Consider the following 24,699-nt stretch of genomic DNA (forward strand, 5'->3'; position numbering starts at 1 on the left):
AATAAACCACATCCACTGGCTCCCCCTCATCAACTCTACTAGCTATATCATCGAAAAATTCCAGAAGATTTGTCAGGCACGATTTCCCTTTCATAAATCCATGCTGACTCTGTCCGATTCTGTTTTCCACGTGTTCAGCTATTAAATCTTTTATAATTTGACAAGTGGAATTCTATAATGTTATAAATTGACATGTGGAATTGTGATATAGTAGCCATCACTGAGACGTGGTTGAGGGAAGGGCAGGATTGGCAGCTCAACATTCCGGGATATAGAATCTTCAGGCAAGACAGGGGAGGGGGTAAAAGAGGAGGAGGCGTTGCATTATTAGTTAAGGAGTCAGTTACTGCAGTAAGGAGAGATGATATCTTGGAGGGGGCATCGAATGAAGCTTTGTGGATAGAGTTTAGGAATAAAAAAGAGGCAGCCACATTGTTAGGTGCTTATTATAGACCCCCAGATAGTCAGCGGGAAATTGAGGAGCAAATATGTGCACAATCCACAGAAGTGTGTAAAAACAATAACAATAGGGTAATTATATTCGGTGATTTCAACTTTTCCAACATTAATTGGGATAGACATAGTGTTAAGGACTTGGATGGAGTGGATTTCTTAAAATGTGCACAGGAGAACTTTTTAGGTCAATATGTAGAGGGTCTAACAAGGGACGGTGCATTGCTGGACCTAATTCTGGGGAATGAAGCCAGACAAGTGGCTGAGGTGGTGGTGGGGGAGCATTTTAGTGATAGCGACCACAACATGGTACAGTTTAAGCTTGTTATGGACAAAGAAATAGACAAGTTGCAAAAAAATGTTTTGGATTGGGGGAGAGCAGATGTTAATAAAATAAGGCAGGATCTGGCCAAGGTAGACTGGGAACAATTACTTGTGGGGAAATCTACAGAGGAGCAGTGGGGGGTGTTCAGAAAGGAAATGGGGAGGATACAGACTCAACATGTTCCCTCTAAGGTGATAGGAAGGAATAACTCGCCCAGAGAACCATGGATGACCAGAGATATCCAGGATACGATGAGAAGGAAAAGAGAGGCTTTTAGCAGGTACAAGGGGAGAAAATCAGCAGAGGCATTAGTGGAGTACAGACAGTGCAGAGTGGAGTTTAAGAAAGCAATTAGGAGAACAAAGAGGGGATATGAGAAAGCTCTGGCTGGTAAAAGTAGGGAAAATCCCAAGGTATTCTATAAGCATATCAATGGGAAGAGGATAACCAGGGAAAGGGTAGGGCCCATTAGGGAGCAAGGTGGCAATCTATGGGTGGAGCCAGAGGACATCGGTAGAGTGTTGAACGAATACTTCACATCAGTCTTCAGCCAAGAGAATGAGGATGAAGGTATGGAACTCGGGGAGAGAGACTGTGGGGTTCTTGAGGAAATCGATAGAGGGAGTGACAAGGTATTGGAGGTGTTGGCAGGCTTAAAAGTGGACAAATCTCCAAGTCCGGATGATTTGTGTCCCAGACTGCCGAGGGAGGCAAGGGAGGAGATCGCAGGTCTGACCCAAAAATATTAATTTTTCTCTGGCCACGGGGGAGGTGACAGAGGACTAGAGAACAGCTAATTGTGGTTCCGCTATTTAAGAAGTGTTGGAGAGATAAGCCAGGGAACTACAGGCCAGGGAGTCCCATGTCAGTGATAGGGAAACTATTGGAGAAAATTCTGAAGGAGTGAATCTATCTCCACTTGGAGAGGCAAGGTTTAATCAGTGATAGTCAGCATGGCTTTGTCAGAGGGAGGTCATGCCTAACAAATTTGATTGAATGTTTTGAGGGGGTGACCAGGTGTGTAGATGAGGGTAGTGCAGTTGATGTAGTTTATATGCATTTCAGCAAAGCCTTTGACAAGGTCCCACATGGGAGACTTATAAAAAAGGCAAATGCACATGGGATACAGGGTAAAATTTGATAAGGTGGATTCAAAATTGGCTTAGTTGTAGGAGACAGAGGGTGATGACAGAATGATGCTTTAGTGACTGGAAGCCAGTGTCCAGTGGCGTACCACAGGGATCTGTGCTAGGTCCCCTATTATTCGTCATTTATATAAACAACATAGATGACTATGTGAGGGGTAGGATTAGTAAGTTTGCAGATGACACAAAGATTGGACGGATGGTTAACAGTGAGGTTGAGTGTCTTGGGCTACAGGAAGAAATAGATGGAATGGTCAAATGGGCAGATAAGTGGCAGATGGAATTTAACCCTGAAAAGTGTGAGGTGATACACTTTGGAAGGAGTAATTTGACAAGGAAGTATTCAATGAATGGCATGACACTTGGAAGTTCAGAGGAACAAAGGGACCTTGGCATGTGTGTCCATAGATCTCTGAAGGCAGAGGGGCATGTTAGTGGGGCGGTGAAAAAGGCATATGGGACACTTGCCTTTATCAATCGAGGCATTGATTACAAAAGTAGGGAGGTCATGTTGAAGTTGTATAGAACCTTGGTGAGGCCACAGCTGGAGTACTGTGTGCAGTTCTGGTCGCCACATTATAGGAAGGATGTGATTGCACTGGATGGGGTGCAGAGGAGATTCACCAGGATGTTGCCTGGGATTAAACATTTAAGTTATGAGGAGAGGTTGGATAGACTTGGGTTGTTTTTGTTGGAGCAGAGAAGACTGAGGTGCGACCTGATAGAGGTGTACAAGATTATGAGGGGCATGGACAGGGTGGATAGGGAGCAGCTGTTCCCCTTAGTTGAAGGGTCAGTCACGAGGGGACATAAGTTCAAGGTGAGGGGCAGGATGTTTAGGGGGAATGTGAGGAAAAACTTTCTTACCCAGAGGGTGGTGACGGTGTGGAATGCACTGCCTGGGAGGGTGGTGGAGGCGGGTTGCCTCACATCCTTTAAAAAGTACCTGGATGAGCACTTGGCACATCATAACATTCAAGGCTGTGGGCCAAGTGCTGGTAAATGGGGTCAGGTGTTTCTCACGTGTCAGTTCAGACTCGATGGGCCGAAGGGCCTCTTCTGCACTGTGTGATTCTGTGATAATGGACTCTAGAATTTTCCCCACTATCGCCGTCAGGCTGACTGGTCTATAATTCCCTGTTTTCTCTCTACCTCTATTTTTAAACAGTGGGGTTACATTAGCTTCCCTCCAATCTGTAGGAACTGTTCCAGAATCTACAGAATCTTGGAAGATGACCACCAATGCATCCGCCATTTCTTGGGCCACTTCCATAAGTACTCTGGGATGTAGATTATCAGGCTCTGGGGATTTATCGGCCTTCAATCCCATCAATTTCCCCAACACCATTTCCCTACTAATACTGATTTCCTTCAGTTCCTCCCTCTCACTAAACCCTGTGTTCCCCAACATTTCTGGTATGTTATTAGTGTCCTCCTTTGTGAAAACAGAACCAAAGTATATATTTAGTTGGTCAGCCATTTCTTTGTTCTCCATTATAAATTCCCCTGTTTCTGACTGTAAGGGACCTATGTTTGTCTTCACCAATCTTTATCTCTTCACATACCTATAGAAACTTTTACAGTCCATTTTTATGTTCCCCACAAGCTTACTCTTGTACTCAATTTTCCCCTTCTTAATCAATCCCTTGGTCCTCCTTTGCTAAATTCTAAACTGCTCCCGATCCTCAGGTCTGTTGTTTTTTCTGGCTAATTTGCATGCCTCTTCCTTGCACCTAATCCTATCTCTAAGTTCCCTAGTAAGCCATGGTTTGGCCACCTTTCCTGTTTTACTTTTGCGCCAGACAGGAATAAACAATTGTTGCAGTTCACCCATGCGCTCTTTGAATGTTTGCCATTGCCTATCCACCGTCATCCCTTTAAGTAACGTTTCCCAGTCCATCATAGGCAACTCACGCCTCATACCATCATAGTTTCCTTTATTAACATTCAGGACCCTAGTCTCAGAGTCAACTACGTCACTCCCCATCTTGATGAAGAATTCTATCATATTATGGTCGCTCATCCCCAAGGGGCCTCACACAACTAGATTGCCAATTATTCCTTTCTCATTACACAATACCCAGTCTAGGATAGCCTGTTCTCTAGTTTGTTCCTCAACATATTGGTCCAGAAAACCATCCCGTATACACTCCAGGAATTCCTCCTCTACGGTATAGTTACTAATTTGATTTGCCCAATCTATATGCATATTAAAGTCACCCATAATTACAGATGTTCCTTTATTGCATGAGTCTCTAATTTCCTGTTTAATGCCATTCCCAACATCACTACTGCAGTTTGGGGGTCTATATACAACCCCCACGAATGTTTTTTGCCCCTTAGTGTTTCTCAGCTCTACCCATACAGAGTCCACATCGTCAGAGCTAATATCTTTCCTCACTATTGCGTTAATTTCCTCTTTAACCAGCAATGCAACTCCACCGCCTTTTCCTTTTTGTCTGTCCTTCTTAAATACTGAATACCCCTGGATGTTCAGTTCCCGTCCCTGGTCACCCTGCAGCCATGTCTCTGTAATCCCGACTATATCATACCTGTTTACATCTATATGCGCGGTTAATTCATCCACTTTATTGCGAATGCTCCTCGTGAGCATATGAACATATGAACATATGAGCATGGATAAAGGATTGGCTAGCTAACAGGAAGCAGAGAGTCGGGATAAAAGGGTCTTTTTTGGGTTGGCAAACTATAGCTAACGGAGTGACGCAGGGATCAGTGCCAGGGCCTCAATTATTTACAACCTATATCAATGACTTGGGTGAAGGGACCAAATGTATGGTGGCTATATTTGCCAATGGCACAAAGATAGGTAGGAAAGTAATTTGTCAAGAGAAGGTAGAGAGTCTGCAAAGGGATATAAATAGGTTATATGAGTGGGCAGAAATTTGACAGATGGAGTATAATGTGGGAAAATGTGAACTTGTTCACTTTGGCAGGAAGAATAAGAAAGCAACATATTATTTAAATGGAGAGAGATTGCAGAACTCTGAGGTACAGAAGGATCTGGGTATCCTGATACATGAATTACATAAAGTTAGTATGCAGGTACAGCAAGTGATTAGGAAGACAAATGGAATGTTGCTGTTTATTGCAAGGGGAATGGAATATAAAAGTAGAGAAGTTTTACTGCAGCTGGACAGAGTGTTGGTGTGACCACATCTAGAGAACTGTGTACAGTTTTGGTCTCCTTATTTGAAAAAAATATATAATTGCCTTTGAAGCAGGTCAGAGAAGGTTCATGCGACTCATTCCTGGGATGAAGGGTTTATCCTATGAGGAAAGGTTGGACAGGTTTGGCCTGTACCCAATGGAGTTTAGAAGAATGAGAGATGATCTTATTGAAACATAAGATCCTAAGGGGATTTGATGGAGTGAATACCGGGAGGATGTTTCCACATATGGGAGAGACTGGAGCTGGGGGACATGGTTTAAGAATAAGATGTCTCCCTTTTAAGACAGAAATGAGGAGAATTTTTTTCCCCTCAGAGGGTTGTTCGTATTGGAACTCTCTCTTCGCCAGAGAGTAGTGGAGGCTGACTCATTGAACTTATTCAAGGCTGAGAGAGACAGGTTTTTGATAGACAAGGAAGTCAAGGGTTATGGAGGACATAGGGGAAAGTAGAATTGAGATTACAACTAGATCAGCCATGATCTTATTGAATGGCAGAGCAGGCTCTAAGGGCCAAATGGTCTCCTCCTGCTCCTATGCTTCTATATTCCAATGACTTGCCAGAACACAGGTCCCAGCACAGTTCAGGTGAAGACTGTCCTAACAGTACAGCTCCCACTTTCCTGGTACTGGTGCCAGTGCCCCAAAACTTGAAGCCAATTTCTCCCACACAAATCTTTGAGATTATTACCTTTGAGGTTCTGCTTTTTAATTTAGACCCTATCTGCTCATACTCCCTTCGCTGAACTTCTTTGCTAGTCCTACCTATGTCGTTGGTTGAGCAGTCTTACTATAACCACACACGCCAGCAAGATCTGCAATTGCTTAAAAATAAGGGACTGAAAACTCTAGACCCAAACACACTACAAGCTGAGTTAAGATTGGTCAAACTCATTTGACATTGGATTCTTACAATTACAGACAGAGTATACCCACACTCCTCAATGTGGCTAGGGTTCGAACTCAGGTCCCAGAGCTGAGAAACTGGTGTTTAACTGACAGGCATGACAAGTTTCCCAACCATTTATGGGAACAAATGTTATTTCTTGAACAAAAATGCACTTATGCTGCAAATGTTTAATTTCAAATTGACCATGTTGTTTGCAATGTGTTTTCTCACAGAATTCCACAAACAGTGGTGCTTTTTGGACAGGTCCCTTCTTTTCTATGAAACAGACAAGAGTCCTGAACCAACTGGCAAAATTGAAATGAGTGATATTGTTTGTATCGGAGTAACCAGACCACAGTCGATGACCAACCCTGGCCCTATAGACAGGTACTGGGAATTAGTCCAAGCCCTTTGTAACGTCAGAGAGCATGTAGACTCTCTAAAGCTGGAGAGTACACAGACATCAACAGTATTCTCTTGCTGTGAATTATTATTTTAAAGGTTGCAGTCCTTTTGGCCCAGTTGCTTGTTTTTTTATAAAATGTTGGTGTCAGTCGTCCAATTTAGTTCCTAACCTCTTCAGATCTGCCAAGCACTTAACTTTGAGTGTATCCAGCACTCTGTGTACAGAGTGGACTTTTTGAAAATATATTTCTTCTCAGGTTGTGAATGATCTGGCAAAAAGGGTGCATTTATTCCCCATTCGCCTGTTGCCCTCATAAGGCAATAGTACGGTTTCTTGAACAATTGTATTCCTTATGATTTGTTAATCCCATGATGATGCTAGGTAGGGAATTCTAGGTCTTTGATCCAGTGGTGATGAAACCTGGAACTCACAAGGAAAGCCGAGAAGGTCAATGATTTCAAGAGGAAATGGACATTTGAAGAAAATAAATTTGTAGGGCTATAGGGGTGGAATGGGGGAATGCGACTGACTGGATTGCTCCACAGGGAGCCAGTATGGACTTGGTGGGCTGAATGGCCTCTTTATTTGCCATAACGACACTGTGACTCCAATTGTACTGGTCCCATTGTGGCAGAAACAGAGGTAAGAAGGGGTGACAAAATAGGGGGGAGCAGACAGCTCCCTGACACATTCCCAGCACCAAGGAAGTTGCCCAACAACCTGGGACCTGAGTCAGCTGCATTCACCACAAAGGCAGGCAGCCAATTTATATACTTAAGGACCCAATTAGAGTGAATTCTTCAGGGCATTGGGATTTTGCCAGTGACAGAGCAACTCCCCCACTACCCTACCCCCTTACTGGGTGGGGAGACAGCTAGCTGAATGAAGGTGACCTCCCAGAGGCTCCATAGCCCATTTGATAGGGCCGCATGAAGGAAACGTCATTCTCAGGATCCAAACTTTCCCCCCTCGGAGGGCTTTCCCCTTCCAAGGGACCTCTAATCCTGGGTCCTTCAGAACTTTTTTTTTCACTTACCCCCCTCAGTGCCACCTCCATGTTGCAGCAGTCCCTGACCTGCATTTGCAGTACGCACTTCTCCTGGTGGGACTACCCTCTGTTTAGGTGGCAGCATTGGGAGCTCGCCTGCCATCCTTAATTGGATGTTGAGCCTGGAAGCGGCCTATTAGAAGGTCACCTCAGTGAAAATTGCTGAACCATTCCCACTGCCGACCAATGAGGATTCCAGACCCCATTTCATTCTGACGTTAGGTTCCTGAAGCTCACAGTAAAACCCATAACTCTATGAAAGGATATCGCCAATGGGTGGTGAGAACCCAGAAGAGAACTTGGGACTGATACTGTCCTCAGAATCTTGTTTCTTTCATCCTACTTCCTGGCAGAAGTTGCAGGGCCAGGAGTTGATGCAGCAGTTAAGCTCTTGGCTTGGTATACCCTTCACTCTACCATTGTCAGGGGATCAACCTGGCTCAATGAAGAGGGCATGCCAGGAGCAGCACCAGGCATACCTAAAAGTGAGATGCCAGTCTGGTAAAGCCACAACATGGAACTGCTCGCATGCTAAACAGCAGAAGCAGTTGACAACAGACAGAGCTAAGTGATCCCACAACCAATGGATTAAATTAAAATTCTGCAGACCTGCCACATCCAGTCATGAATGGTGGTGGACAATTAAACAACTAACAGGAGGAGGAGGCTCTGCAAATTTCCCCATGATCAATGATGGGGGAGCCCAGCACATCAGTGCAAAACATTTTCAAACATCTTCAGCCAGAAGTGCCAAGTGGGTGATCCATCTCGGCCTCTTCCAGAGGTCCCCAGAATCACAGGTGCCAGTCTTCATCCAATTCTATTCACTCTATGTGATATCAAGAATCAGCCTGAGGCACTGGATACTGCAAAGTCTACGGGCTTTGACAATATTCCGGCAATAGTACTGAAGACTTGTGCTCCAGAACTAGCCACTCCCCTGGCCAAGCTGTTCCAGCACAGCTACAACCCTGGCATCTACTTGACAATGTCAAAAATTGCCCAGGTATGTCCTGTCCGCAAAAAGCAGGACAAACCCAATCCAGCCAATTCCTGCCCCATCAGTCTGTTCTCGATCATCAGCAAAGTGATGGAAGATGTTGTTGAAGGTGCTATCAAGCGGCACTTACACAGCAATAACCCGCTCACTGATGCTCAGATTGGGTTCCGCCAGCATCACTCAGCTCCTGACCTCATTACAACCCTGGTCCCAACTGGACAAAAGAGCTGAACTCAATATGTGGGGTGAGAGTGACTGCCCTCAGCATCAAGGTAGCATTTGACCAAGTGCAGCATTGAGAAGCTCGAGCAAAATTGAAGCCAATGGGAATCAAAGGGAAAACTCTCCACTGGTTGGTGTCATACTGAGCATAAAGAGAAATGGTTGTGGTTGTTGGAAGCTAATCATCTCAGCCCCAGGATCACTGCAGGAGTACCTCAGGGTAGTGTCCCAGGCCCAACCATTTTCAGCTGCTCATCAATTACCTTCCCTTCATCATATGGTCAAAAATCAGGATGTTCGCCGATGATTGCACAGTGTTCAGTACCATTTGCAACTCCTCAGATACTGAAACAGTCTGCGATCATATGCAGCAAGACCTGAACAACAATCAGTCTTGGGCTGATAAGTGGTAAGTAATTAGCACACAAGTGCCAGGCAATGGCCATCTGCTGGCTCCAGCAACACGCAAGAAGCTCAACTCCATCCAGGACAAAGCTGGCCGCTTGATCAGCCCCATCTGCCATCTTAAACATTTACTCCCTCCTCCACCACCACACAGAGGTAGCAGTGTGTACCATCTGTAAGATGCACTGCAGGAACTCACCAAGGCTGCTTTGACAGCACCTTGCAAACCTGCAACCTCTACCACCTAGAAGGAGCAGAACCTCAGACACATGGGAACACCACCAAGTTCCCCCCCAAGCCACTCACCATCCTGATTTGGAAATATATCGCCGTTCCTTCACTGTCACTGGGTCAAAATCCTAGATCTCCCTTCCTAACAGCACTGAGGGTGCCCCGACACCAGATGGACTGCAGCAAATCAAGAAGATGGCTCACCACCGCCTTCTCAAGGGCAATTAGGCATGGGCAACAAATGCTGGACTTGTCAGCCATGCATGCATAGAAAGAATAAAACAAAGTTTAATGAGAAGCTACAATTCATCCTGCTGCAGGATACACTGCTGCCACATTGCACATGTGGTGCAGAGGAGGGAATGAAGAGTGAATCCAGTGGAGTTATTTAACTTCTTGAATGTTGTGACCTCATATTCCTGCCATCACTAAGACCACTTATGTTCACCTTGCCCAACTTTGTCCTTCTCTCAGCTCATTTGTTCCTTGTTTGTGCTTTCTTTACTTTCTAGACTCCGCTATTCCAGCGCACTCCTGCTGTCCTCCCACATCCTGCTCTGTGCAAACATCCAAAATGTAGCTGCGCCTGTCTTGATTCACAGCTAGTCCTGCTATCCTATTGAACAGAACATCGGGTTCAGGGGCTTGTTATGAATTAATGAATAACTTTGCCATTATTTACTTTGTATCCCAGTGAACATTGACAAGTACCAGTTCAACCAGCAATGAGTTTCAGTGGTCAAATTGCTGTGAAATGCCCAGCTTGGAATAACATCTATATGACATATTTCTATGTTCTGTGAAATGATCCAAGGCACTTGCTTTCAAAAGAAAAGTGCTTTGATATATAAAAAATATAGAGATTCCATGAACATCCAACTTTATCGATGTCCATGAGCAGAAGTTGTTAACCATTGAAAGAAATGAGCGAGTCTGACTACAGTTCCAAAATAAGAGACTTTGTCAAACATGGAAGTTTTCACAAGACATTATCTCAGCATAATTTCCAGCTCTTAGTTATTTATACCACAGAGTGTAATACATTAATGAGTGTCTTCACCAGGTCATGGTTCTGCTTTTAATGGCTTGATAAGTTGGCCCTGGTGGTTCTGCTCAGTTAGTTTTCTTTTCTACCTGCCTTAGGTTTCGATACACATTTGAAATTTTCCTATCTTCAGAAAAGTTCTTCCAGTTTGGTACAGACAACCCTGAAATCCTGCAGATGTGGACAAGCTCCATCGCAAAGGTACCTTACAACCTTCCTTTTCCAATTCTCAAGAGGTACCTACCAAAAATATTGTTCACAAGATTGAGTGATTTTTATAAATCCAATAAGAAATCCAATCAAATCTACAATTTGTCTTTACAAATGTTGACTTATCTATGTAATATTTCCAACACATTTTATTTTTTTTGTCAGAATTTAAGTTTTGCATCACAAGGCAATCAAAGAATGTTATTGTGTGATGCCATTGTTTGGCACCAGGTGAATACAATCACTTTATTTCCCTTTGTTAAAGGTCCGCAAAATTTCCACAAAAATTTACTGTGGTTAAGGAAGTAGTTGTCTAAAGTGACTGTGTCTCCTCGAATTTAGGGCTTCACGGGTGCCAGCCTGCACAGCTTGTCGAATCGCCAGTTTGATCGAATTGGAAAACTATGTTATAAATCCATGCGGAATCCTGAGCAATGGCAGGAGGGCTGGTTCATACTTAAAAAATCCAACCTGATATTTTGCTGTGAAGAGGGGGGATTGGTGGAGGAGAGCGTTCACCTAAAGAGACTCCAGGAACTCAGTGAGTGCCATTAACACCAAGACTTCAGTATCTGAATTGGGAGTATGTCTTGTGTTTGTTCTAGAATAATAAATTCAAGGATTTTTCAGTTTACCGATTATCACAAAACCTTTGCAAAGATAGAGTTCAGTCATGTTAATAGTCTACAAACAGAATCTTATGCTCCGGCACCCGGTGGGTTTGTAGGCAGGGGGGTGGAGGGTGAGCTTAAAATTCCTTGGATGGGCTTCCCGCTGGGTTCCTCTCTGCCTTGACCTCTCCCCAATTTCATGCTGGGGCAAGCAAGGCCTAGGCCAGCCCACCCACGCTTCCCAGTTGAGGCCCTAAGTGGCCAATTATTGACCACTTTGGGCTGTTTCCCACCCAGCCTCAATTTTCAGGCTGGTGGGATGAGGTCCGGGATATGGGGGAAGCCCAAAAATAAACTAGCTTCAGGCCTCAGGTGGGAAGTTGGAGGGGAAGGGAGGGGGTCCCTCCATCAGCTGCTGCCTTTTAACATTGGGCTCCTCCTCCCGCCCCCCCACCCCCACCTACCTTAAGGTCTGGTAACCGCAGGACCTCCCTCGCCCACCCCCCCAACCCCCGGCCTCTCTGCTAACACCCCAATTCCCCCTGACCACCGCCCCTGCCCACCCCAGGCCTCTCTGCTAACACCCCAATTCCCCCTGACCACCACCCCTGCCCACCCCAGGCCTCGCCTACCCGCCTCATCCTAAGACCCCCAAAACTTACCTGTTCCTGGAACCCTGGGACTTGAGCTCTGGGGACTGACTGCAGTCCCTGTCCCGGCCACTGCAGCTGCTGGTGCTGCAGGGACTAGCGTGTTGGCCAGCGGCTCTCTGAGGCGGGACCTCCTCACCAGGAAGGAGCAGAAGTCCCTTCTCCAGTCAATTAACACTCGCTGGAGCATTAAATGGCTGCGGGCTGGGTCCCCACTGACTCTGTCCTAAAAACAAAAACAAAAATTGCTGGAAAAACTCCGCAGGCCTGACAGCATCTGCCGAGAGGAACACAGCTAACGTTTCGAGTCCGTATGACTCTTCATCAGAACTAAAGAAGAATAAGAAATTAGGTGAAATATAAGCTGGTTGAGGGGGTTGGGCCAGGTGGAGCTGGATAGAGAGCCAGTGATAGGTGGAGGCAAAGGAGAGATTGCCAAAGATGTCACAGACAAAAGGACAAAGAGGTGTTGACGGTGGTGATATTAACTAAAGGATGTGCTAATGGTGACATTAAGGGTAGAAAGCAGGACGAGCAAGTGACAGATAGCCCTAGTGGGGTGGGGAGAAGGGATCGAAATAGGCTAAAAGGTGGAGATAAAACAATGGATGGAAATACATTTAAAAATAATAATAGAAATAGGTGGGAAAAGAAAAATATATATTTTGCTTTTACTGTCCTAAAAATCCTGGCCTATATTATTATTGAAGTCTTTTCAAAATATTGTGAATGCTATTACTCTCCATCAGATTATACACTGTATACACTGTATATCACTCTCAAAGGGTGAACAACAAATCACTTCCGCCAAACAGGGGCTCAGATATTTGCAAAAGAACACTGATCATTCCTGAAATACTGACCACCGATCCCCGTGCAGGAGAATCTTTCACTTCACCTCTGAATGAATATGGGTCACCCTGCATCAACTGCCCCTCTTGAGAGAGATGAAGGTGGGAAACTAGACGATCGACTGTATGTCTGCCCCACTTTATGGCAGTAAGTGAACCCGGGCGTATTGTTCAGCTCCCCAAAGGCTCTGAAAATCCAGACTTTTGTGGCTCCTTCAGTTTCTATGGGGCGAGTTCTTAGCTCAGTGGGTGGGCGGCTGACCTGACCGAGCGTAAATAACACTCGATGACATCAGGCAAGCGTCTCAAGGTCATCACACACTTGCGCGATATTTCAGCCAGCGGGCTTGTGCTGGAGTCAGCAGCATGCCCACACTGACGATTAAAAGGCCTATTAAGGCCATAAAAAAGGTATTTAAAAGAATATTTTTGCTGCCTGTCCAACCTTACGGTTGGTGGGCAGGTGAAAAGGCCAAGCGGCCTTTGCATTTTTTGGGAAACCTCATCCACGGGCGGGATGAGGTTTCCAACAGCAAATAAAAATAAAATTAAAAATTTAAAATTTCATTAATAACAAGTCCCAGATCATGTGACAGAGTCACATGAGGGGACATGTTTTATAACATTTTATAAACCTTTTTATTTTACTTTGGAAACTGCAGCTCTGTGCCTCAGGGAGATTTTCAAGTGCGTACCCACTGGGCAGGCCTTAATTGGCTTGCCAGCATGAAATTGCGCCCGGCCCCAATCGCGGGCAGCGTCGGTTTGCTGAGCACCCCTGTCAAGCCCACCCGATAATGGAAAAGTCCTTCCCTATATGTCACATCTCTGGATGTGGGTGATGGGGGAGACGGGTTTATTTTCAGAAATCTGTATGCATGAAGAATTTAATTCTCCTTTGGCATCCATAGTTCAGAACAGAACATACCCAGTACCCAGTGTGGCGTTTGTAACAGGGAGGGATGAGTGAATGATCATGTGTTGATACCTGTTGGGCATATTTATTAAAGGTTGCTCCATATTACAGAGACCTTATTGTTACTTTCTCTGTTGCATTTCCTTCGCTAACAGCTTTCACCATTATGAATGAAGATGGTGAGAAGAAAGAAGTTTTACGACTGGTTGACAAGGAAAGGTAAGACACTACACTACACTCAACAAACCAACAGTTTTAAAACTCAAAAACAATTTAACAAATGATTATTTGACACATATTACATGCCTTGCACTGACATCTTTTAAGCTAACTTCATTTTCCACAGCACTCCAAGTGCACTGTACACCTTGCCAGATTTTTCTGCTTTCCAGAATGTCCACTGCTTGTTTCTGTAGGTACCAATAAGGCACACTGTGTAATATGGGGCATGAATTCACCTTGACTGTTGTGACAGAGGGTGATACTGAATTGACACCATCTCTTGCAGTCTGGGTAAATGTTGTTTCCCCAGGATTTCCACAGATCCTATGGTAAAGTGGACAGCAGATGATTGGAAGTAGCCCAACTCAACTAGACCTTCATTTCCTTTGTAATATAAAACTGAAGCACAAATGTGTAGCTGTTCTTTGAGACATCTACTTTAGGGTAACCGTGCGTCTATCTGACTGAGATCTTTTCTCCTTTCCCCCATACCACCCTGGCTTTTCTTGAATGCTTGGGAAGCTTAGCCCATTGCACAATGGTGAGGAACATTTAAATGAAATTCACTGAAAGATAAAGTGCTGATAAGCTGTGGAAAATAAAAAGCTCAGGGCAATATTAATATTGGATTTGATATTTGGGGGGTAACCCACTCTCCCACCGTGTATTTGTAGAACATTGTATCTTCATGGAGTGACGCGCCTGGATTATTCCGTGTGGTGCAGTGATATTCACAGTGCCGCCGGCAGCCGTGGAAATGCTCTGTGTGATCAACAACTCAGCAGAAATGATATCCCCATCATCGTCGACAGCTGCATCGCTTTCATCACTCAGTATGGTGAGTGAATTTCAGCACACGAGGGCACAGGGGCAAAGTTTAGATACTCATTTTTAAAATGGCAGACCTGTGCACAGGAAGCAGAGGCATTGCCAACCTGTAACCCAAACTGGTGAGGGAGGCACTCCACTGAAGGTTACCATTTCTGCACAGGATACAAGTCATTCCTGAGTCATAATGCTGCAATACCTGGCCCGATAGAGTGCAGCATTTGCTGGGTGGGGGTGTGGGGTGGAGGTGGGGGGGAAGCCACAGATGCGGACACCCAGCTGTGCTCTGATGATGTCATCACTGAGTGGCCCAATCAAGAATGTTTCTTGATTTTGACACCAGCCAGACGGATCTTTGTGGGTGGGGCCACATGAAACTGAAGAATTTATTTTGCTGGGTTAAGCTCTCCTTTGTGGAAGAAAATTCACTTTGAAACAAATTGATTTATTGCAGTGCTGCATTAATCTGCTGGCAGAGAGGAGTGAATCAAACCGTTTTAGTTAAGGGGGGAGTATCGAGGTGGGGCAGGGGGAGAGGTTAGTGGCAGCAAAGGAGAGCCTGCATCAGAAGAGTGAGTTATTAGCAGGAATATCAGCCACCCAACCCCTGCTTCATACGTCCCGTCCTCCTTCCTAGTGATGCATTCGCTTGGTACTTCACCAAGTTAAATTTTAAAATGATTTATATATAAATTTCAAAACAGCAGCTGTCAGCAGCGAGTCAGCAAATGTCCCAACTCGAGCTACCTACCTCTTTAGCTAAATTCTGGCCCAGAGAGTCATTATGGCAAAGAAAGAGGCCATTTGGCCCTTTGAGTCCATGCCAGTTCTATGTGGAGCAATCCAGTCAGTCCCATTCCCCTGCTCTATCCCTGTTTCCATAATTTATTTACCTCAAGTGCCATCCAATTCACAGAATCACAGTGCAGAAGAGGCCCTTTGGCCCATCGAGTCTGCACCGACACGTGAGAAACACCTGACCTACTTACCTAATTCCATTTACCAGCCCTTGGCCCATAGCCTTGAATGTTATGACGTGCCAAGTGCTCATCCAGGTACTTTTTAAAGGATGTGAGGCAACCCGCCTCCACCACCCTCCCAGGCAGCGCATTCCAGACCGTCACCACCCTCTGGGTAAAAATGTTTTTCCCCACATCCCCCCTAAACCTCCTGCCCCTCACCTTGAACTTATGCCCCCTTGTGACTGACCCTTCAACTGAGGGGAACAGCTGCTCCCTATCCACCCTATCCAAGCCCCTCATAATCCTGTACACCTCGATCAGGTCGCCCCTCAGTCTTCTCTACTCCAACGAAAACAACCCAAGTCTATCCAACCCCTCTTCATAACTTAAATGTTTCATCCCAGGCAACATCCTGGTGAATCTCCTCTGCACCCCCTCCAGTGCAATCACATCCTTCCTATAATGTGGCGACCAGGACTGCACTTTCAAAATCATTCATCACCTTTGTTTCCATCATCTTCATTGGCAGCAAGTTCCAGGTCATCAGCACTGACTGTTTAAAAAAATTCTTCCTCACATTCTCCCCATCTCCCAAACATAACTGATGTCCAAAACCTTAAATTTGTTCCCCCAGTCCCTGTATGACCACTTAATGGTAACAGCTTTCCTTTATCTATCTTGTCTAACCTGTCATCTCCCCTCAATCTCCTTTACTCCAAGGAGAACAATCCCAGCTTCTCCAACCTAAATTGCAACTAAAATCTCTCACCCCTGGAACCATTCTGCTAAATCTCCTTTGCTCCCTCTCAAGGACCCCACCATCCTTCCTAAAGTGTGGTGACCAGAGCTGGATGCAATACTCTAGTTGTGGTTGTGCAGAGAGGAATACCACAAATTATTGATCTGTGGGCCAAGCTGAAGACAAAGTGTCACTAACTAGCGGAGCACAGTGTAACCCTGCAATTTCTCACAGGGCTGCGGCATGAGGGGATTTACAGGAAGAATGGAGCCAAGTCACGCATCAAACTCCTGATGGACGAGTTTCGAAAAGATGCCAGGAATGTGAAGCTACGTGCAGGGGAGCATTTCATCGAGGATGTCACTGATGTTCTCAAGAGGTTTTTCAGAGAAGTTGATGACCCAGTTTTTATGATGGAACTCCACTCACAATGGAGAGAAGCTGCAGGTGAGTTGCCACTTGGTGCAGTGTTGCCAAGGAATGTGTTTCAATTTAGTTGCTAAGTATATTCCTTTTCTGTTAATTGATAAGCCTATTTGATGTAAGCCGGTAGCTAACAGGGGACTTATTGCTGCTCATTTCCAAATGGAGCTAGTTTCTGTTGACAGTAAATTACCTCTCACACTTGCATTTTTTGTGAATGAGTTGCAACATATTTATCAGGGAATGAAGGTATAATGATAATGTTCCTGGACTAATGCTCCAGAGCCATGAGTTCAAATCCTACCAGAGCAATGAGAAGAATCCCACCCCCATCCACATTAACCTCCCCGGCCTCCTCCTTCTCACCCCCAGGGTCCGTGTCTGCCTCTTGAGTCCTCACCAACCACCCTTGCCATCCCTTCTACCGATACCATCACACCCTCACCCTCACACCTTACCGCCTCACTCTGCCCTCAGTCATTCTCACCATTCCTCGTACCACTGGATCGTCCACCCGCATTGATGGGAAAACACGCCGGTGCAGAACATGCCTTGATACGTGTGACGTGCGGAAGTCAGGATTACCATCAGGGCCTTGCTCATATCACGGGCACCTGAGGAGCGGAAGACGCTGGAGCCCGACAAAATTCAATTAATTAATAATTCTAGAATAAAATGGTCGTCTCATTAATAATAATTAAACTACCAGATTGTAGTAAAAACCCATCTGATTCACTATTGTCCTTTAGGGAAGGAAATCTGCTGTCCTTACCCAGTCTGGCCTACATGTGACTCCAGACCCGCAGCAATGTGTCTTAACTGCCCTCTGAAATGGCCTATAGCCACAAAGTAGTAGATGGTTCACCACCACCTTCTCAAGGGATGTTAGGGATGGGTAATAAATGTTGGCATTGCCAGCAATGCCCACATCCAAAGAATTAATTTATTAAAAATTATGCAGGAATGCTTATAGACTGCAACCCAACATTTGAGTGTTCGTCCAAGCAAAAAAGGAAGTTTCATTTTTACCAACCCCGTCCAAAGTTCTAGCTATACATTTGTTTTTCATTTGTTCATGGGACATGAACGTCGCTGTCAAGGCCAACATGTATTTGTCATCCATATCTGCCCTTGAGAAGGTAGTGGTGAGCTGCCTTAAGGAGCATAGGGTTTATTCATCAACCCTGTGTTGACAATATGGAATCTGGCTTGGCAAGAGCATTGGGTTGGAGAATTGTTGATATGCTATTATATAATTATTTGTTTCCAACTTATGCCTCCATTGAATGGGACTCCCTTCTGGCAGCACAGAATAGCTGAATTTATCCTTATATGCATTGGGACATTCAGCATCCAGTCCACTCTATCCATTGCCATCAATATAGTAACCAGTATAACTTAATTTTTTTCTTTAAGGAGCCATCCTTGATAAATCTCCATGATTTTTTTGGAACCAAGATCGACCTTGTTAGAGATCTCAGGCCTGTGTTAGACATTGGGAATTTTCTGTGCCCATTGGTGTCGGGCATGTTGGAGGCTTGAGCAGACAAAAATCAGTTTCACAATGTTGTGAAACCAGTTTGCAATCATCCTCGCTGCCCGTCAATGACAGGCCGCATTCGGATGCCTGGAACATCATCTCCATATCATTACAAGGCCAGCCCACCGGAATCATCCCCCCCACTGGATCGTCCACCCACATTGGCGGGGAAACATGCCGGTGCAGAACACGTCTTCACAAGTGTGAAATACAGAAGTCGGGACTTATGGCCCGGGACTTGCTCACATCGCGGACAACTGAGGAGCAGAAGATGCTGGAGCCCAAAACCAACAGCACACTGGAGGAGCGTCCCTGGCATGCTGAGTGGATTCTCATGGACACGGCTCCACTGCAAAGCAGCTCGCGGAAGGTGGAAAGTCACCAATGGGGGTCTGCTCACAAGCGATGATGGTCAAGGGGGTGGAGAGGAAGCTCCAGCTGTGTTTTGGAGAGGAAGATGTACTGGGGGGGTGGGAGAGGAAGGTCTGGGGTCGACTAGGAGAGGAAAAGGTGTCGTTGGGGGTGAGGTTGTTGGGGGGAACTAAGGTATCGGTGGGGGTGAGGTTGAGATGGGGGAATGAAGGTGTTGGGAGGATGAGATTGGTTGAGGGTTCTACGGGTGAGGAGGAGGGGTTTACGATGGAGAAGTTAGCAACTGGGGAGATAGTTGTAAGGGGGGAGGAAGGTGTAAGGGAAGGAGTTCGGATGGGGGAAGGAGTCCGGGGGGGGAGGAGTCCGGTGGGAGGAAGGAGTGCAGAGAGGGGAAGGAATGTGGAGAGGGGAAGGAGTCCTGAGGGAGGAAGGAGTGCAGAGAGGAGAGGAATTTGGGGGAGCAAAGAGTAAGAGTGGAGGAAGGAGTTGGGAAGGGGGAAGGAGTAAGGGTGGAGGAAGAAGTACGGGTGTCTGAAGCAATCATGATGGAGGAAGGACTAAGGGGTGGGGAGAGTCTGAGGGGAAGGATTTCCAGGGGTGGGTGGGGAAGGAGTTCCAAGGGGACGAGGATGTCCATGTGAACGTGCAAGGGAGGCCTCTGATGAGTCCATGACTGCCTCCTGGGGAGCAAACTGAGGGTGGGCGTGGTATGAGGGAATGGTGAGAATGACCGAGGGCAGAGTGAGGCGATAAGGTGGGAGGGTGAGGATACGATGGTATCAGTAGAAGGGACAGGGGGAGTGGTTGGTGGGGACTCGGAGGCAGACACAGGCCCTGGGGGTGAGAAGGAGGAGGTCGGGGAGGTGAATGTGGAGGGGGCGGGATTTTCAGGAAGGAAGGGAACATGCACGTTCACCTTGACATCCCCGATGGAGAAGGGTTGTGGCTGGTAGGTCACAGAGGGGAGGTGGAAGGTGATGCCGGGGGGGTCGACAGTGATGGGGGAAAGGAAATGGGCGACTGAGGAAAGGATGGGGGAGTGCATGAAAAATTGTAGCATTACCATGCTTGCTAAATCGAAAATGAAATGAGTATCGTGGTGGGCGAGATCAGGTGCTGCATGGGAGTGAGGTCAGTGGGTGGGCGGAGATGCAGGTCGACTCAGATGGACACTGAAAGTGAACCCCAGAGGGCAGCACTGAAAATACTCAGGACATTGCGGTGAGTGTGAAGGGGAAAGGATCCACGTGCGTGGGAGACACCTGTATGAGGCTCCAAAAGGCCCTGCCTCACACACACTTCACCCTCCAGAATCACTTGTGGGCCTGCTGTGTGCAGCTGAACTGCTCGTCAGGGGGGATGCAGGGGGAGGACTCGCAAAGCCTGTCAATGAAGCTGAAAAACACCATTACTCAGTGAAAGTGAATATGTTTCCAGATTGTAAAGTGACAAAATGTGTTCACTTGTGCAACCAACTGTGATCAGAACTTCTTAACTTTTGAATGCCTTAGATTTCTAGGTGCTGCCCTGACATCCGCAGCATAGCCTGTGCAATGGTTGGCCCTGTTGCCTCTGATGTCTGCGGAGTGGGTCCTCTGGAGAGCCGAGGTCTTGAGGGCCCCATCTTTCTTTGACTGTACTCCTGTGGGCCAGCTGCTCCCCGTGCGGTGACAAGGGACGAGTTTGAGGGGGTCGCAGGTAAAGAGGACTTGGAGGGAAAGGACAGCCTTTGAGATTCCTGAGTGGATGACCTGGGGTGTCCATCTGCCACTCCTCCTCCCTTTGGGTGCCAGATGGTCCTGGTCTGACTCCTCGAGGGGAAGGAGCATCTGAAGGGATGGTGAGGTGCCCTGTTTCCCGCTCGCGTTGCCACTGCAGGAACTCACCCATGGTTCCCGCGATGAAGTGCAGATCTGCGCACATCTCCGCGTTCTACTGGACCAGGGTCTCCCTGGCATCCGCCATCTTCTCCATGGAGACCTCCATATGCGCACATATGGGCACCACTTCACCAGAGAGCAGGCAGATGCACTCCTCCAACTCGCATGCCACTCTGTTGAGGGCTGTATGATGTTCCCACACCTTCTACTGACTCTCCACGATGAGTTGGAAGGCCGAATCCAGATGCTCATCATCTGACTTGGACCTCTTCCCCAGCAGTCCTCCAAATGGCCAGGAGCTCGGCTGAACCTGCCTCCTCCTGCTGTGAACACGTGTCCGTGCGGTGACCACCAGATTGTGAACCCAAGCCTGCTCTAGATCTAGGTCCCACCGAGGTGTGTGTCTCTGCGCTGGTGCAGGGTGTGGGTAAGCGCTGTGACGGGTCTTCTAGGCTGCTTATTTCCAGCCCTTCAATGGAGGAGATGTCCTCTTGGCTGGAGGTGAGGATGTGGATGGAGCTGAGGGACTGTCTGGCTGAGGGTGTTGGTCACTTGGCAGAGCTCCCTGTGAACCAAAGTAGAGATAATTAGTGCATGGCAGCAGAGTCAAAAGCAGGAGAGAGAGGCACTCATAGTTGTGTTGAGAGAGGGATGATGTGGTGCAGGATCCTCATGAGGATGTTCACCACCGACCTCACCATCGCTGCAGGCATGGTCCACGCCCTCACCAGTCAGCGCGATGGCACGTTCCTCAAAGTGAGTGAGGGGTCTAATGTGGGTCACTCTGTCCTGGTCTGGGACCTCTCCCTGCTGTTGTGAGCCATGGAAACAGATGGAGAGAGTGTGAGCAGGACACATGGCACTGGGCGGAATGTTTGTGCGGTGAGCGGAGCCATGGACGGGATGAGGATGTGAGCTCCAGAGGGTATGAGCCTGATGGAGATGTGAGGGTGTGTGTGAGAGTTAGTGGTGTTGTCCCTTGAGGTGTGAGATCCCTGTGGATGTGTGATGGGTTTGTGAGTGTGTGAGCTGAGAGTGATGAGAAGAGTGAGTGACTCTGGCGGAACGGATGAGACCATTCATCCTGTAGCGGCACCGGGTGGCTGCCTCTTTTGCAGGGCATTGGCGCTGACCACCACTGCCACCCCCTCCCATGCTGGATTAGTGATGTTGCTGCCCCTCCTGCGGCCAGAGCGGGGATAGAGGACATCACGGCGAGTCTGCACTGCATCCAAAAGGCACTCGAGGGGCCCATCACTAAACCTGGGGGCTGCAGTCTTTTTGCCTTTTAGAACCATAGAAAAGTTACAGCACAGAAGGAGGCCATTTGGCCCATCTTGTCCATGCCAGCCCAAGGACACCCAGGTGCCCTTTCTAATCCTACCTTCCTGCACTCAGCCCATAGCCCTGCAGTTTACAGCACTTAAGATACAGATCCAGGTACTTTTTAAAAGAGTTTAGAGTTTCTGCCTCAACCTGGGCAGCGAATTCCAGACACCCACTACCCTATGCGTAAAAAAGTTCTTCATGTGCTCCCTACACCTTCTGTCACTTATCTTGAATCTATGTCCCCTGGTTCTAGAATTCTCCACCAAGGGAAACAAGTTTATCCTGTCCACTCTATCTATTCCCCTCATAATTTTGTACACCTCAATCAAGTCACCCCTCAGCCTTCTTTGTTCTAAGGAAAATAACCCCAACCTATCCAATCTCTCCTCATAACTACACTTTTCTAACCCTGGCAACATTCTTGTAAACCTCCTCTGCACTCTCTCCAGAGCTATTACGTCCTTCCTGTAATGTGGTGACCAGAACTGCACACAATACCCCAGTTGAGGCCTCACCAGTGTTTTATACAATTCCAACATTATATCCTTACTTTTATATTCTATACCTCTACCAATGAAGGAGAGCATTCCATATGCCTTCTTTACGACCTTGTCTACTTGAACTGCTGCCTTCAGCGACCTGTGTACTTGTAAGCCAAGATCTCTCACTTCATCTACCCCTCTTAGTATATTCCCATTTATTGTGTAATCCCTGTAACTGTTTGACCTCCCTAAATTTATGATCTCACACTTCTCTATGTTAAAATCCATCTGCCACTTTACCGCCCACTCCACCAACCCATCTATATCGTTTTGGAGATTATGACTATCCTCTACACTATCCTCTACTCGGCCAATCTTTGTATCATCTGCAAATTTCCCAATCGTGCCCCCCATGTTCACATCCAAATCGTTAATATATAACACACACAGCAAGGGTCCCAACACCGAGCCCAGTGGAACACCACTTGAGACAACTTTCCATTCGCAAGGGTATCCATCGACCATTACCCTTTGTTTCCTGTTACAAAGCCAACCTTTTATCCAGTTTGCCACATTACCCTGATTCCCATGGGCTTTTACTTTCCTGACCAATCTCCCATGTGGGACCTTGTCAAATGCCTTGCTAAAATCCATGTACACAACATCCACTGCACTACCTTCATCAACCCTTCTTGTCATTTCCTCAAAGAATTCAATCAAATTTGTGAGGCAAGACCTTCCTTTAACAAATCCATGCTGACCATCCCTGACTAGTCCATGCCTTTCCACATGACAGTTAATCCTATCTCTCAGGATTGATTCAACTAATTTGCTCACCACCGATGTAAGACTAACTGGCCTATAATTGTTTGGCATTTCCCTTGATCTTTTTTTAAACAATGGAACTATGTTTGCATTTCTCCAGTCCTCCGGTACCTCCCCTGTATCTAGTGAAGATTGGAAAATCATCCTCAGAGCATCTGCTATCTCCTCCCTGACTTCCTTCAGCAGCCTCAGAAACAATCCATCTGGCCCTGGTGACTTATCAACTTTCAAGGATTTCAACCCTTCGAGTACTTCCTCTCTCTTTATGAATATCCCGTCCAATATCTTGCAGTGTTCCTCCTGGACTACTATATCTACATCCTCCCTTTCCTTTGTAAACACGGAGACAAAATATTCATTCAAAACCCTTCCCACAGCCTCAGCATCTACACACAAGTTTCCATCTTCATCTCTGATAGGTCCCACTTTTTCCTTAACTAACCTTTTAAGCATTAATGTATTGGTAAAACACCTTTGGGTTATCTTTAACTTTACTAGATAATCTTTTTTCATGCCCTCTCTTTGATTTCCTTAATTCTTTTTTTACTTCATTCCTGCACTTCCTATATTTGTCTAGGCTATCTGCAGTGCTTAGTTCTTTGTGCCTATCATACGCTTTCTTTTTCTGTTTGATCTTCCCCTGTATTCCTCTAGACAACCAGGGAGGTCTAGATATGGCAGTACCACTCTTATTTTTGTAGGGGACTTGTTTTTTTTGTACAATTAGGATCTCGCTTTTTAGTGCTTCCCACTGGTTTTCCACTGTTTTATCCTCCAGCAGTGCTGTCCAGTCCACCTCAGCCAAGTCCTTTCTCATTTCTGCAAAATTTGCCTTCCCCCAGTTCAAGACTTTTACTCCTGCCTTATCTCTGTCCTTTTCCATGGTAATGCTAAATCTAACTGAATTGTGATCACTGTCCCCGATATGATCGCCAACTGTCACTTCACCCACTTGCCCTTCTTCGTTCCCCAAGACTAGGTCTAGAATTGCATCTCCTCTTGTTGGGTTTGTCACTAATTGGTTGAAAAATTTTCCTGGACACACTGCATGAATTTTTCTCCCTCAGTGCCCCTTATATTGTTTGAATCCCAGTTGATATTAGGATAGTTGAAGTCTCCTACTATTATTGCCCTCTTGTTCTCACAAGCAGAAATTTGTCTTCATATTTGTTCTTTTATCTCCCTTCCACTATTTGGGGGTCTGTAGTATACTCCCAGTAGTGTGACTGCCTCTTTTTTATTTCTAAGCTCAATCCATAAAGCCTCGTTTGTTGACCCATTTATAGTATATCATCCTTTCTCACAACCGGAATTGATTCTTTAACCATTAGTGCTACCCCCCCTCCTTTTTTATCTCCTACTCTATCGTGTCTGAAGACCCTATAACCAGGGATATTAAGCTGCCAGTTTTGTCCCTCCTTTAGCCAGGTTTCCGTTATAGCAATGACATCCTGCTGCCATGTGTCTACCTGTGCCCTTAACTCATCTACCTTGTTTGTA

General features: G+C 46.3%; 1 protein-coding gene across 3 annotated transcripts in view; it reads left to right on the forward strand.

The window, feature by feature from the left end:
• The window catches only part of arap3 (ArfGAP with RhoGAP domain, ankyrin repeat and PH domain 3), a 328,942-nt gene that overhangs the window by 212,236 nt on the left and 92,007 nt on the right, over positions 1-24,699 (forward strand). For all 3 annotated transcript variants that reach the window (XM_078551238.1, XM_078551241.1, XM_078551239.1), the window contains 6 exons: positions 6,236-6,389; positions 10,458-10,560; positions 10,912-11,110; positions 13,753-13,816; positions 14,494-14,657; positions 16,583-16,795. In XM_078551238.1, coding sequence (XP_078407364.1) covers positions 6,236-6,389; positions 10,458-10,560; positions 10,912-11,110; positions 13,753-13,816; positions 14,494-14,657; positions 16,583-16,795 — 897 coding nt within the window. The remainder of the gene's footprint in view (positions 1-6,235; positions 6,390-10,457; positions 10,561-10,911; positions 11,111-13,752; positions 13,817-14,493; positions 14,658-16,582; positions 16,796-24,699) is intronic.

This window comes from Cetorhinus maximus, chromosome 10, assembly GCF_964194155.1.
Source record: "Cetorhinus maximus chromosome 10, sCetMax3.hap1.1, whole genome shotgun sequence".
Taxonomy (NCBI): domain Eukaryota; kingdom Metazoa; phylum Chordata; class Chondrichthyes; order Lamniformes; family Cetorhinidae; genus Cetorhinus; species Cetorhinus maximus.